Source organism: Oncorhynchus kisutch, linkage group LG4, assembly GCF_002021735.2.
Source record: "Oncorhynchus kisutch isolate 150728-3 linkage group LG4, Okis_V2, whole genome shotgun sequence".
Classification (NCBI taxonomy): Eukaryota; Metazoa; Chordata; class Actinopteri; order Salmoniformes; family Salmonidae; genus Oncorhynchus; species Oncorhynchus kisutch.
In genome coordinates this window covers 54,046,828-54,061,775 of record NC_034177.2, presented here as the reverse complement: position 1 = coordinate 54,061,775, position 14,948 = coordinate 54,046,828, and the positions used below count along the sequence as shown (strand labels likewise).

General features: G+C 46.2%; 1 protein-coding gene across 4 annotated transcripts in view; it reads right to left on the bottom strand.

The window, feature by feature from the left end:
* The window catches only part of LOC109888924 (reelin), a 268,663-nt gene that overhangs the window by 13,839 nt on the left and 239,876 nt on the right, over window positions 1–14,948 (bottom strand). For 2 of the 4 annotated variants that reach the window (XM_031823231.1, XM_031823230.1), the window contains 10 exons: window positions 8,771–8,939; window positions 8,503–8,643; window positions 8,140–8,317; window positions 4,242–4,435; window positions 3,739–3,995; window positions 3,217–3,371; window positions 2,615–2,829; window positions 900–1,077; window positions 437–612; window positions 99–205 (listed from right to left, as the gene is read on the bottom strand). In XM_031823231.1, the coding sequence (XP_031679091.1) occupies window positions 99–205; window positions 437–612; window positions 900–1,077; window positions 2,615–2,829; window positions 3,217–3,371; window positions 3,739–3,995; window positions 4,242–4,435; window positions 8,140–8,317; window positions 8,503–8,643; window positions 8,771–8,939 (1,770 nt within the window). Of the gene's footprint in view, window positions 1–98; window positions 206–436; window positions 613–899; window positions 1,078–2,614; window positions 2,830–3,216; window positions 3,372–3,690; window positions 3,996–4,241; window positions 4,436–8,139; window positions 8,318–8,502; window positions 8,644–8,770; window positions 8,940–14,948 lie in introns of all 4 variants that reach the window. The other 2 variants (XM_031823228.1, XM_031823229.1) reach the window with 1 other exon arrangement.

Genomic DNA, 14,948 nt, shown 5'->3' with positions numbered 1-14,948 from the left:
AATCCTCTATTATTCATCAGTGTACTAAAGATTACATCTACTACAAACTAAACTTTCTATCAGTTTACTACTGCTTAGTACAGTTTATGACAGTTTACCTCCGTCTTTGGAGTAGTCCAGCAGCACTCCCTCTTTGCGACAGGTTGGGCGATGGCACATGGTCATGTTGTCTTCACTTCCTATCCTGGCCCAGTACTCTACAAACCTGATCATCACAGTTCATACAGCCATTAACAGTGGAATACTTATGCCGGGACTCAAACACAGATAAACGACCTGTGCACATCTGAAGCATTTCCAGCGATAGTGATCTCAGCGAACATATGGAAAAAACAATATATCTTATGAAAAGTTTGAGTGGTAGTAGGAACTGAAAGGGAATGTTATAACAAAATCCTGTGTAGTTGACAGACATTTGATCAGTGGAGGTACTAACTTGGCTCCTCTGAGGTCGAGGTCAGCGGTGACGGCCTGCCTGGCGTCTGCTCCTCCAAAGTACAAAGCGGTCCCCTCCACCAGAACCCCACAGTCAGTACAGGGACGACCCCCCTCCAACACCTGCCACTGAGGGCCCGGCGCCCCCTCCCAGTCAAAACGCTCCTTCAGAGATGTCTGGGGAAATAGAATAGAATAGATACTTTATTGTCCATAGTATGGACATTTGTCTTCTGCCCTTTTCCCAACACCCCCTGACACACACAAACGTTCCGAGCGACATAATCTGCCATGGTGCAGAATCCCTAGGGGGGGGGGGGGGGGGGGCAATGTAATTGCATTTTCAATTGCATTGTTTTTGCAATGTGTACAAAATAAATGGTCCTTCAAGCCGGATAGGGACACTTTGTATGTCATTGTATGAAATGTACTACATAAATAAAGATTGATTAACTGATTGATACCTTGAGTGCAGTGCTGGCGTAGCAGCTGGGTCCAGTGAAGCCTGGTTCACAGATACATCGCTGGTCCAGACACTCTCCATGTCCCCCACAATGGCTGTCACACGCTGGCCCAATGTAGAAGTTCTCCACAGCCCACTGGGTATCACTGTGCTTCTGGTAGAACCGGAAACGCACCGCCCTGCAAAACATTACAGATAATGTAGGTTAAGAACTGATGTAGAAGTTCTCCACAGCCCACTGGGTATCAGAGTGCTGAACTCAAAAAAATGCACCGCCATACACACAATACACACAGGATGGTCATAAAGATTAAGACTTTTAAATTATCTTCCCTAGGCTGTTTTTAAGGAACCCTCCTTTCAACTGTAACTTGAGACAGTCCGAATGTCTTGAACCAAAAGAAAGTATTGGAGGAAGCAAGTGTGCCAGCCAGGTTGAGTATATGTGTGTTTGTGTGTGCATGCTTGCTTACGTACACTACTAGTCAAAAGTTTGGACACATCTACTCATTCAAGGGTTTTTCTTTATTTTTACTATTTTCTAAATTGTAAAATATTAGCGAAGACATCAAAATACATATACAATACATAGTTTATATTTGATATTCTTCAAAGTATCCACCCTTTGCCTTGATGACAGCTTTGCACATTCTTGGCATTCTCTCAACAAGCTTCTTAAGGTAGTCACCTAGAATGCATTTCAATTAACAGGTGTACCTTGTTTATTAACAGGTGTACCTTCCACAAAGTTAATTTGTGGAATTTCTTTCCTTCTTAATGCATTTGAGCCAATCAGTTGTGTTGTGACAAGGTAGGGGTGGTATACAGAAAATAATATAAAAAGTCCATGTTATGGCAAGAACAGCTCAAATAAGCAAAGAGAAACGACAGTCCATCATTACTTTAAAACATGAAGGTCCGTCAATCTGTAAAATGTCAAGATCTTTAAAAGTTTCTTCAAGTGCAGTTGCAAAAACCATCAAGATCTATGATGAAACTGGCTCTCATGAGGCCCGCCACAGGAAAGGAAGACCCAGTTACCTTTGCTGCAGAGGATAAGTTGATTCGAGTTACCAGCCTCAGAAATTGCAGCCCAAATTAAATGCTTCACAGAGTTCAAGTAACAGATACATCTCAACACTGTTCAGAGGTGACACGCCATCCCATCTGGTTTGCGCTTAGTGTGACTATCATTTGTTTTTCAACAGGACAGTTACTCAACACACCTCCAGGCTGTGTAAGGGCTATTTGACAAAGAAGGAGAGTGATGGAGTGCTGTATCAGATGTCCTGGCCTCCACAGTCACCCGACCTCAACCCAGTTGAGATGGTTTGGGATGAGTTGGACCGCAGAGTGAAGGAAAAGCAGCCAAAAAGTGCTCAGCAGATGTGGGAACTCCTTCAAGACTGTTGAAAAAGCATTCCAGGTGAAGCTGGTTGAGAGAATGCCAAGAGTGTGCAAAGCTGTCATCAAGGCAAAGGGTGGCTACTTTGAAGAATCTAAAATCGAACAAATATTTAGATATGTTTAACACTTTTTTGCTTACTACATGATTCCATATGTGTTATTTCATAGTTTTGATGTCTTCACTTTTATTCTACAATGTAGAAAACTGTACAAATAAAGAAGAATCCTGGAATGAGTAGGTGTGTCCAAAGTTTGGACTGGTACTGGTATGTGCATGTTTGTACTGTATGGATCAGGCTTGTCACTCACGTGTCTGCCAGGCTGTCCGTTAGGGGGTAGACGGCCCTTTTCCAACCCTGGGCAGGGAAGAAGACACTGGGCTGGGAGATCTGTCCTCCACAGCAGGGGTCAGCAGGTAGACACTGGGGCACCAGGTACCTCCAGGAGACACCGAAGTCCACAGAATACTGGACATGGACCTGATGCTCGGCATGGCGCTCCGGCACACTGCAGCCCACCACAATCTGTAGAGACACATGGACTTGCAAAAACATAACTTGTACATACACACATATCCTGTACTTTTGATCACAACATACACATACACAAATACACCCAACCCCCCCCACAGACACACACACACTCCTAGCGGTTAATCTCAGAAGTGTCTAGGGAAGCAGGGGTGTTCAATGTCAGTTACTGGAGGGCCAAAACAGCTTTCATCCTCTCCTAATCAGGAACTGATTCAGACCTGGGATACCAGGTGAGAGCAATTAACTAATAGGTAGAAACAAAAAACAGAAGTGTTTCGGAATTGAACATCCCTGGTCTAGGGGGTAGGAACAGGGATTGTTTTTCGACAGGGCCACACACTCAACCATTTCCACTGTTTTGTACACAATTGTTGTTACCTTGAACTGCATGACCCAGCCTTTGTCCGGGACGATGTCATGTGTGACTGCATACACCTCTCTGCCGTCATCATTACCACACACCATGACTCCGTCTGGAGAGCTACAGAACCTCTGAACCGCACAGTCCTCACTGAACAGCCAGTGATCACTCACTGAGAGAGAGGGAAGCAGTGGAGAGGGGTCAGAGAAAGGAAGAGGGAGAGAGAAAGTAAGCATCCATCTCATCAAACAAAATACATTTTTTCAAATACCTTATTTGTTTTTTTCATATACCTAGATTCAATAAATGTTCCTTCTGAAAGCAGTTGTATTTGATGCGGTCATTGCTTATTAGGATGAAACCTAATGTGAGAGGCACAAAATCAACTCAACAATCAGACAAGTCAGAATTAGGGCCTGTATGACTGAAAGATCCTCCCCCAACTGTGTATGTACATGTAGTTGTGTATGTACCTGTAGATGTGTATGTACCTGTGGTGGTGTATGTTGTGGTCTCGTCCAGATCCCCTGTGTATATACCTGAGGTGCTCTCCTCCTCTCCCTCATTCAACAGGCCTATCCTGCCCGTGGGGGTACCATCAGCGGGCGCTCTCTCGTGGTTAGGCAGCGCCACCCCTCCGAAGGTGTCAGAGATCTGTGCCCGCGGGTCGGAACCAGCGATTAGGACGTTATCCAGTGCCCAGTCACTGTGGTCGGACCCCTCGTGGGTCGGTTGCCACCAGCGCACACGCACACCCTCCTGACGGGCCACATGGGGCAGCAGTACATTGACGAATCTACACATGACACACAGGTTAGGATTGGGAACAGCTGATGTGAAAGAAGTGGACAGGTTAAAGCCAATTCCCAGTTACTGTATATCCTATTTTACTGTACTTCATTACTTGTAAGTCTATAAATACTCCTACTTTTTTCATGTGTGTTAATCCTGACGAAGACCTTTGGGTAGAACATAAACCGTGGGAGCACTGGGAGCAATCAACAAAGTGTGCGTATATCTATTTTTCATAAAAAAGGCCCACCCAGGCTTTCTGTACAGGTCGTAAAAGATCTCTGTCAACAGGATCCAGTTGATTCCACCATTCAGACTGAACTCCAGTAGTACACACTGGTTACGGTTGCTCGGCGGGGTCATGCAGCCATACATAAAGTAGAACTGGATGAACTCTGCGTTGGTCAGGTTCAGATCCACCGTCACCAGCTGACGACTACAACTCTGTTGGAGAGAGACAGATACAAGAGAAAACATGGAGGTTAAAGAGAAAGACATATTAGTTGGTGTCACAAACCTCGTCCTCCTCTTCTGAGAGTAGCGAGAAGGATCGGAGGACCAACACTGAACACTGAACAAAAACAATAAACTAACAGTCCCGTAAGGTGAATGACAAAATACTAAACAGGAAATAGACACCCACGAAACCCAGGTGGAAAAAGGCTACCTAAGTAGGATTCTCAATCAATCATAGACAACTAACGACAACTGCCTCTGATTGAAAACCATACTAGGCCGAACACAAAAACCAACATAGAAAAACAAACAGACTGCCCACCCCAAGTCACACCCTGACAATACTAAAACAAAGACAAAACAAAGGAACTAAGGTCAGAACGTGACAGTACCCCCCCCTCAAAGGTGCAGACTCTGGCCGCAAAACCTGAACCTATAGGGGAGGGTCTGGGTGGGCGTCTGTCTGCGGGGGCGGCTCTGGCGCAGGACATGGACCCCACTCCACCATAGTTTTTGTCCGACTCCTCAACCGCCCCCGTTGCCTCTTATGAGCGGCGACCCTCGCCGCCGACCTCGGACTGGGGACCCTCGCCACGGGTCCCGAATGGACGGGGGACTTCTGCAGCGCCGGACAGGCGGGAGACTCCGGCAGCGCCGGACAGGCGGGAGACTCCGACAGCGCCGGACAGGCGGGAGACTCCGGCAGCGCCGGGCAGGACAGGCAGCTCTGGCAGCTCCTGGCTGACTGACGGCTCTGGCAGCTCCATGCTGACTGACGGCTCTGGCAGCTCCTGGCAGACTGACGGCTCTGGCAGCTCCTGGCAGACTGACGGCTCTGGCAGCTCCTGGCAGACTGACGGCTCTGGCAGCTCCTGGCAGACTGACGGCTCTGGCAGCTCCTGGCAGACTGACGGCTCTGGCAGCTCCTGGCTGACTGATGTCTCTGGCAGCTCCATGCTGACTGACGGCTCTGGCAGCTCCTGGCAGCTCCTGGCAGCTCCTGGCTGACTGACTGCTCTGGCAGCTCCTGGCAGACTGACGGCTCTGGCAGCTCCTAGCTGACTGACGGCTCAGGACAGACTGGCGGCTCTGGCGGCTCAGGACAGATGGGAGACCCTGTAGGGAGAAGACAGAGAGACAGCCTGGTGCGGGGGGCTGCCACCGGAGGGCTGGTACGTGAAGGTAGCACCAGACAGACCGGACCGTGAAAGCGCACTGGAGCTCTTGAGCACCGAGCCTGCCCAACCTTACCTGGTTGAATGCTCCCCGTAGCCAGGCCAGTGCGGCGAGGTGGAATAGCCCGCCCTGGGCTGTGCTGGCGAACCGGGGACACCATGCGTAAGGCTGGTGCCATGTACACCGGCCTGAGGAGACGCACTGGAGACCAGATGCGCTGAGCCGGCTTTGTGGCACCTGGCTCAATGCCCACTCTAGCCCGGCCGATACGAGGCGCTGGGATGTACCGCACCGGGCTATGCACATGCACCGGGGACACAGTGCGCCTCACGGCATAACACGGTGCCTGCCCGGTCCCTCTCTCTCTCCAGGAAGCACGGAAAGTTGGCGCAGGTCTACTCCACACTCCCCATGTGCCTCCTCCCAATACATTTTTGGGGCTGCCTCTTGGGCTTCCAGCCACGCCACCGTGCTGCCTCCTCATACCACTGCCTCCAGCCTGTGCCCATGGTCCCTTGCCGTCCAGAATGTCCTCCCATGTCCATGAGTCCTGCGATCGCTGCTGCTGCCCGTTACCACGCTGCTTGGTCCTTTTGTGGTGGGTGTTTCTGTCACGAACCTCGTCCTCCTCTTCTGAGGAGGAGTAGCGAGAAGGATCAGAGGACCAACATGCGGCGTTGTAAGTGCGCATAATTTAATGAAGCAAAATGAACACTGAACAAAAGAAAATAAACAACAAACGAACAGTCCCGTAAGGTGAATGACAAAACACTAAACAGAAAATAAACACCCACGAAACCCAGGTTGAAAAAGGCTACCTAAGTATGATTCTCAATCAGAGACAACTAACGACACCTACCTCTGATTGAGAACCATACTAGGCCGAACACAAAAACCAACATAGAAAAACAAACAGACTGCCCACCCCAACTCACACCCTGACCATACTAAAACAAAGACAAAACAAAGGAACTAAGGTCAGAACGAGACAGATGGAGAGACACACCAGGTTTGGGCTCAATTTATTTACATATTAAAATAAAAAATGTAACATTTTTAATTGAGGTGATAAAGAGAAAATCAAATTCAAGTAAAATTAGCTGTTTATTTTCAATATTTTCTGTTATTAAATTGTAGTGTCAGCTCACTTTCCAAATTGAACTGTAATAAATTCTAACCCTGTTAACAACAGAGAGGGGGGGGGGCAATGCAAATACATTTTGAGGATCTGAGGACCCATGCAAAATCTTTTCAGTCTCCTGAGGGGGAATAGGTTTTGTCGTGCCCTCTTCACGACTGTCTTGGTGTGATTGGACCATGTTAGTTTGTTGTTGATGTAGACACCAAGGAACTTGAAGCTGTCAACCTGCTCCAGTGCTGCCCTGTCGATGAGAATGGGGTCGTGCTCGGTCCTCTTTTTCCTGTAGTCTACAATCATCTCCTTTGTCTCCTTTGGCTGTAGTCAATGAATAGCATTCTCACATAGGTGTTCCTTTTGTCCAGCTGGGAAAGGGCAGTGTGGAGTGCAATAGAGATTGCATCATCTGTGGATCTGTTGGGGCGGTATGCAACTTGGAATGGGTCTAGGGTGTCTGGGATAATGGTGTTGATGGGAGCCATGACCAGCCTTTCAAAGCACTTCATGGCTACAGTCGTGAGTGCTACGGGTCGGCTGTGCTTCCCTTTGTAGTCTGTAATGGTTTTGCAAGCCCTGCCACATCAGACGAGCGTCAGAGCCGGTGTAGTAAGATTCGATCTTAGTCCTGTATTGATGCTTTGCCTGTTTGATTGTTCGTCGGAGAGCATAGGGGGATTTCTTATAAGCTTCCTGGTTAGAGTCAGAGTCCCGCTCCTTGAAAGTGGCGGCTCTAGCCTTTAGGTCAGTGTGGATGTTGCCTGTAATCCGTGGCTTCTGGTTTGGGTATGTACGTACGATCACTGTTGGGATGACGTCATCTATGCAGTTAGTGATGAAGCCAATGACTAATGTGGTGTACTCCCCAATGCCATCGTAGGATTCCCTGAACTTATTCCAATCTGTGCTAGCAAAACAGTCCTGTAGCTTAGCATCTGCTTCATCTGACCACTTTTGTATTGATTTAGTCACTGATGCTTCCTGCTTTTATTTTTTGCAGGAGGAATCAGGAGGACAGAATTAGGAATCAGGAGGACAGAATTATGGTCAGATTTGCCAAAATGAGGGCGAGGGAGAGCTTTGTATGGATCTCCGTGTGTGGAGTCAAGGTGGTCCAGAGTTTTTTTCCCCTCTGGTTGCACATGTAACATGCTGATAGAAATGTAGTAAAACGGATTTAAGTTTCCCGGCAACTAGGAGCTCTGCTTATGGGTGAGCGTTTTCTTGTTTGCTTATGCCGGAATACAGCTCATTCAATGCTGTCTTACTGTACTGCCAGCCTATATCTGTGGTGGTATGTAAACAGGTATGAAGAATATAGATGAAAACTCTCTCTGTAGGTAGTGTGGTCTACAGGCACAATGGATTGATAGGCACTGACCCCGCTGAAGTGCAGTGCAGCCCCAGATGCCACGGCCCCACAAACGGTGCTGAGCTTTCCCCCGGTTACCAGGTGCCAGTGGCTAAGAGAGGGGGCCCGGCTGAAACTGTCCTTCAGCTGGGAGGGCAGGGGGGCCACAGGCTCATCACAGTACTCGCCTTCCCACTCTGGGTCACACCTACATGGGGGATAAGAGGTGAGAGAAAGGGGTAAGGAGGTTATTGAATGTCCTCTCAGGTTGCTGTGTGTGACATTGTTGTTACAGATCTCGGGACTTCTACTTCAACATGGCAATGGAACACCACATTCGTGTCTGTAATTATTCTTTCAGGCTGGTGTGTTATTGAAATATCAGTCACTCACACACAGGAGCTCTGCTGGCAGCGTCCATGTCCGGAGCACATGTCGGAGCAGCCGTCTCCGATGTAGAGATTGTCCAGAGCCCAGGTCTGCTGCTTGTCAAACGGAGCCTGCTGGAACCAACGGAACCGCGTAGCTGGAGACCTGCAGATACATTTTAATGACATTATATAACTCGTACCAACATTTAAAGCTGTTCAAATGCTTGGACAGTGATTTTGAAGAATAACAACCTCGGTTTGGTTTGGCAGTCAAACAATGTGTAACTGACCTGGCGTAGATGGGAATGGGCAGAGTGACTCGGCCCCATTTGTTGTATGTGTCTGCCACCAGCAGTCTCTGTAGGGTGTAGGAGGAGCAGTCTTGACTGGTCGGGAGACAGTCACGCACCAGAGGCTGCCAGTGCAGACCCAGGTCCAGAGAATACTCAAGCTCAATGGCTGTAATGGACAAGGGTACAGAAAGACGCATACATCAAATCTAATGTTATTAGTCGCAAACACACGTGTAACCTTTATTTTACTAGGCAAGTCAGTTAAGAACAAATTCTTCTTTTCATTGACAGTCTGCACCGGCCAAACCTGGACGACACTAGGAAAATTGTGTTCCGCCGTATGGGACTCCAAATCACAGCCGGTTGTGATAGAGCCTGGATTTGAACCAGGGTGTCGTGACACCTCAAGCACTTGAGTGCATCTCAGTGCCTTAGACCGCTGAACCAAACGGGAGCAGTGGAAAATATTCAGGCCGCTTCCCTTCTTCCACATTTTGTTATTTTGCAGCCTTATTCTAAAATAGATTAAAAACATTTTTTCCCTCATCAATCTACACAATACCCCATAATGACAAAGTGAAAACTGGTTTTTAGAATTCTTTTAAAATGTATAAAAAAACAGATATCTTGTTTGCATAACTATTCAGACCCTTCGCTATGAGACTCAAAATTGAGCTCAGGTGCATCCTGTTTCCATTGATCATCCCTGAGGAGTTTCTACAACTTGATTGGAGTCCAACTGTGGTAAATTCAATTGATTGGACATGATTTGGAAAGGCACACACCTGTCTATATAAGGTCCCACAGTTGACAGTGCATGTCATGAGGTGGAAGGAATTTTCGGTTAAGCTCCGAGACAGGATTGTGTCGAGGCACAGATCTGGGGAAGGGTACCAAAAAATGTCTGCAGCATTGAAGGTCCACAAGAACACAGTGGTCTCCATCACTCTTAAATGGAAGGAGTTTGGAACCACCAAAACTCTTCCTAGAGCTGACTGCCCGGCCAAACTGAGCAATCGGGGGAGAGTGGCCTTGGTCAGGGATGTGACCAAGAACGCGATGGTGACCCTGATAGTGCTCCAGAGTTCCTCTGTGGAGATGGGAGAACCTTCCTGGAGGACAACTATCTTTGCAGCACTTCATAAATCAGGCCTTTATGGTAGTGGCCAGACAGAAACCACTCCTCAGTAAAAGGCATATGACAGCCCGCTTGGAGTTTGCTAATAGGCACCTAAAGAACTCTGATAAAAACAACATTGAACTCTTTGGCCTGAATGCCAAGCGTCACGGCTGGAGGAAACCTGGCACCCATGTTTTTCAGGGACTGGGAGACTAGTCAGGATCGAGGGAAAGATGAACCGAGCAAAGTACATAGAGATCCTTGATGAAAATCTTCTCCAGAGCACTCAGGACCTCAGAATGGAAGGTTTACCTTCCAACAGGACAGCGAAACTAAGCACATAGCCAAGACAATGCAGGAGTTGCTTCGGGACAAGTCTCTGAATGTTCTTGAGTTGCCGAGCCAGAGCCCAGCCTTGACCCTATCAAACATTTCTGGAGAGACCTGAAAATAGCTGTGTAGCAAAGATCCCCATCAAACCTGACAGAGCTTGAGAGGATCTGCAGAGAAGAATGGAAATAACCTCCACAAATACAGGTGTGTAAAGCTTGTAGCGTCACACCCAAGAAGACTTGAGTCTGTAATCGATGCCAAAGGTGCTTCAACAAAGTACTGAGTAAAGGGTCTGAATAGTTTTGTAAATGTGATTTTAAAAATTATTTTTTACAATTTCCCAAACCTGTTTTTACTTTGTCTTTATGGGGTATTATGTGTAGATTGATGGGGGGGGGGGGGGGGGGGAATTTATGGAACAATTTAATCCATTTCAGAATAAGGTTGTAACATAACAAAACATGGAAAAAGTCAAGGGGTCTGAATAATTTTGTATATGCTATCGTGGGCATAGGTAACAGCTAATGTTCCTAGCTCCAACAGTTTGGTAAAACATAAGAAGTCTGGTAAAGGGATACTATATATATATATACACATATATATATACATACACTACTGTTCAAAAGTTTGGGGTCACTTGGAAATGTCCTTGTTTTTGAAAGAATAGCTAATTTCTTGTCCTTTAAAATAACATCAAATTGATCAGAAATACAGTGTAGACATTGATAATGTTGCAGATGACTATTGTAGCTGGAAATGGCTGAAGGCCAGTATCCCGGAATCACCTCTTCACTGTTGACATTGAGACCGGTGTTTTGTGGGTACTATTTAATGAAGCTGCCAGTTGAGGACTTGAGGTGTCTGTTTCTCAAACTAGACAAACTGCTGGCCTTCAGCCATTTCCAGCTACAATAGTCATTCACACATTTCTAAGTGACCCCAAACTTTTGAACGGTAGTGTATACATAAATATATGGATGAGCAATGTCAAGCAACATAGGCCAGATGCAATAGATGCTAAAAAATACAGTATATAGATATGAGAAGATTAATTCAAGATATGTAAACATTATTAAAGTGGCATTATTTAAGTGACTACTGATCCATTTATTAAAGTGGCCAGCGATTTCAAGTCTCTATGTAGGCAGCAGCCTCTCTGTGTTAGTGACGGGTGTTTAACAGTCTGATGGCCTTGAGATAGAAGCTGTTTCTCAGTCTCTCGGTGCCAACAGAGATTTACCTGTACTGACCTGGACTTCTGGATGGTATAGCAAGGTGAACAGGCAGTGGCTTGGGTGGTTCTTGTTCTTGATTATGTTTTTGGCCTTCCTGTGACATCGGGTGCTGAAGGTGTCCTAGAGAGCAGGTAGTTTGCCCCTGGTGACCGCACCACGCTCTGGAGAGCTTTGCGGTTGTGGGCGGTGCAGTTGCCGTACCAGGCGGTGACACAGCCTGATAGGATGCTCTCAATTGTGCATCTGTAAAAGTTTGTGAGGGTTGACAGGCCACATTTCTTCAGCCTCCTGAGGTGCTGTTGCGCCTTCTTCACCATACTGTCTGTTTGGGTGGACTATTTCAGTTTGTCCATGGTGTCCACCTTCTCCACTGCTGTCCCGATGATGTGGATAGGGGGGTGCTCCCTGTTTCCTGAAGTCCTCGATCATCTCCCTTGTTTTGTTGACGTTGAGTGATAGGTTGTTTTCCTGACACCCTCACTTCCTCCCTTTATAGGCTGTCTCATCATTGTTGGTGATCAAGTCTACTACTGTTGTGTCGTCTGAAAACTAGATGAGTATGCACCCTTGTGGGAGTACAGGAGGGGGATGAGCACGCACCCTTGTGGGGCCCCAGTGTTGAGGATCAGCGGGGTGGAGATATTGTTTCCTACCTTCACCACCTGGGGGTGGCCCGTCAGGAATTCCAGGACCCAATCGCACAGGGCGGGGTTGAAACCCAGGTCCTCAAGCTTAATGATGAGTTTGGAGGGTAGTGTTATGTTGAATGCTGAGCTATAGTCAATGAATAGCATTCTTACATCCTCTTGTCCAGGTGGGATAGGGCAGTGTGCAGTGTAATGGCGATTGAATCGTCTATGGACCTATTGGGGTGGTAAGCAAAATTGAAGTGGGTCTAGGATGACAGGTAAGGTGGAGGTCATATGATCCTTGACTAGCCTCTCAAAGTACTTCATGATGACAGAAGTGAGTGTTACGGGGCGATAGTCATTCAGTTCAGTTACCTTTGCCTTCTTGGGTACAGGAACAATGGTGGCCGTCTTGAAGCATGTGGATAGGGAGAGATTGAATTGTCCGTAAACACACCAGCCAGCTGGTCTGTGCATGCTCTGAGAACGTGGCTAGGGATGCCGTCTGGACCGGCAGCCTTGCGAGGGTTAACATGTTTAAATGTGTTACTCACATCGGCCAAGGATAAGGAGAGCACACAGTCCTTCGTAGCAGGCTGCTTCGGTGACACTGCATTATCCTCAAAGCGGGCAAAGAAGGTGTTTAGTTTATCTGAAAGCAAGACCCTGACTCCACTTTGTATCTATACTGACATTTTTTTTTTTTTTTGCCTTGTGGAGGACATAATGACACTGTTTGAATTTGGCCATATTTGCAGTCACCTTTCCGTGGTTAAATGCGGTGGTTCGCGCTTTCAGTTTCGGGCAAATGCCGCCATCTATCCACGGTTTCTGGTTAGGGTAAGTTTTAACAGTCACAGTAGGTACAACTCCTATACACTTCCTTATAAACTCACTCACCGAATCAGCTTATACATCAATATTATTCTCTGAGGCTACCGAGAACATATCAAAACAATCTTGAAGAGCAGATTCCGTTGAATAGTCCTGAGCATGGGTACATCCTGTTTGAGTTTCTGCCTATAGGAAGGGAGGAGCAAAAGGTAGTCATGGTCAGATTTGCCAAAAGGAGGGCGGGAGAGGGCCTTATATGCATCGCGTAAGTTAGAGTAGCAGTGATCCAGTGTTTTACCAGCACGAGCACTACAGTCAATATGCTGATAGAATTTAGGTAGCCTTGTTCTCAAATTTGCTTTGATATAATCCCCAGCTACAATGTGTTTATTGTAGCTGGGGATTATAACAAAGCAAATTTGAGAACAAGGCTACCTAAATTCTATCAGCATATTGACTGTAGTGCTCAGGATATCCTTCAGGATATCCGGTTTCCAGTTTGCATAAAGTCCAGTGAAGTTCATTGAGGGCCGTCGTGGTATTGGCTTGAGGGGGGATATACACGGCTGTGACAATACCCGATGAGAATTCCCCTTGGGAGATAGTATGGTCGGCATTTGATTGTGAGGAATTCTAGGTCAGGTGAACAAAGGGACATGAGTTCCTGTATGTTGTTACAATTACACCATGAGTTGTTAATCATGAAACATACACCCCCGCCCTTCCTCTTCCCGGAGAGATGTTTATTCCTGTCGGTGCGACAAACAAGGAATCCAGGTGGCTGTACCAACTCCGACAGAATTTCCCGAGACAGCCATGTACTTTGAAACAGAGTAGTTACAATCCCTGATGTCTCTCTAGAAAGCAACCCGTGCCCTAATTTTGTCTACCTTGTTATCCTGAGACTGGACATTAGCGAGTAATATACTTGGAATCTGTGGGTGGTGTGCGTGCCTCCGAAGTCTGGTCAGAAGACCGCTCCGTCTACCTCTTCTCCGGCGGTTTTGTTTAGGATCAACCTCTGGAATCAGTTCAAATGCCCTGTGTGGTTCGAACAAAGGTACCACTTCAGGAAAGTTGTATTCCTGGTCGTAGTGCTGGTAAGTTGATGTCTCTCTGATTTCCTATAGTTCTTGCCGGCTGTATGTAATAACACTTAAGTTTTTCTGGGCTAACAATGTAAGAAATAATAGATAAAAAAACTAAATACTGCAAAGTTTAAGGACTAGAAGCAAAGCAGCCCCCTCTGTCGGCCCCATCTTGCGATCAAAGCCTACTGGATGATAACTTGTTTTTAACTAGGACATAAGAATTTATAACTGACTTTTTCTGACATAACATAGGTACAGCAGATCCCCCTTATTGTATGGGACACTTTTAAAATGTGCCTTTAGAGGCCATGCAATTCAGAACTCATCTACAAAACAAAACAAAACAAATTTAGGTCAAAAGAATTAACAAAGGAAATGGAAGGACTAACAATACAGATAGATAGCAATAAAAAACTTTACAATAGATGCTCATATTAGAGGAAAAAGAAAAAGAAATGGAGGAACTTATTCAAGAAAGATCCTGTGTAATATATTATAAAAATAAAATCAATTGGATGGAATATGAGGAAAAATGCACCATATACTTTTTTTTATATTCGACAAAGAAATGCTAACTAAAATAATTTGCTGAAACTTGTTACAAATGATGCAGTTACCAAACTATATTTTGAAAGAGGAAGTAAAGTACTTCAAGCGTATGTTTTCGTCTCCTCCATCTCCACTAACCAAAGCCAATTGTATGGATTTTTTCCAATTAATAATGTAAAATTATCATCTGTACAGAAAGACTCATGTGAAGGCCAATTTACAGAGGAGGAACTTCTTGATGCAATTAAAGCCATTAAGGCTGGGAAAACTCCTGGGCTGGATGGCATACCAGTGGAAGTATACCAAATGTTTTTTGACATACTCAGGAGACCGTTATTAGCATGTTTTTACCCACTCCTATATAAATGGTAGATTATCGGACAC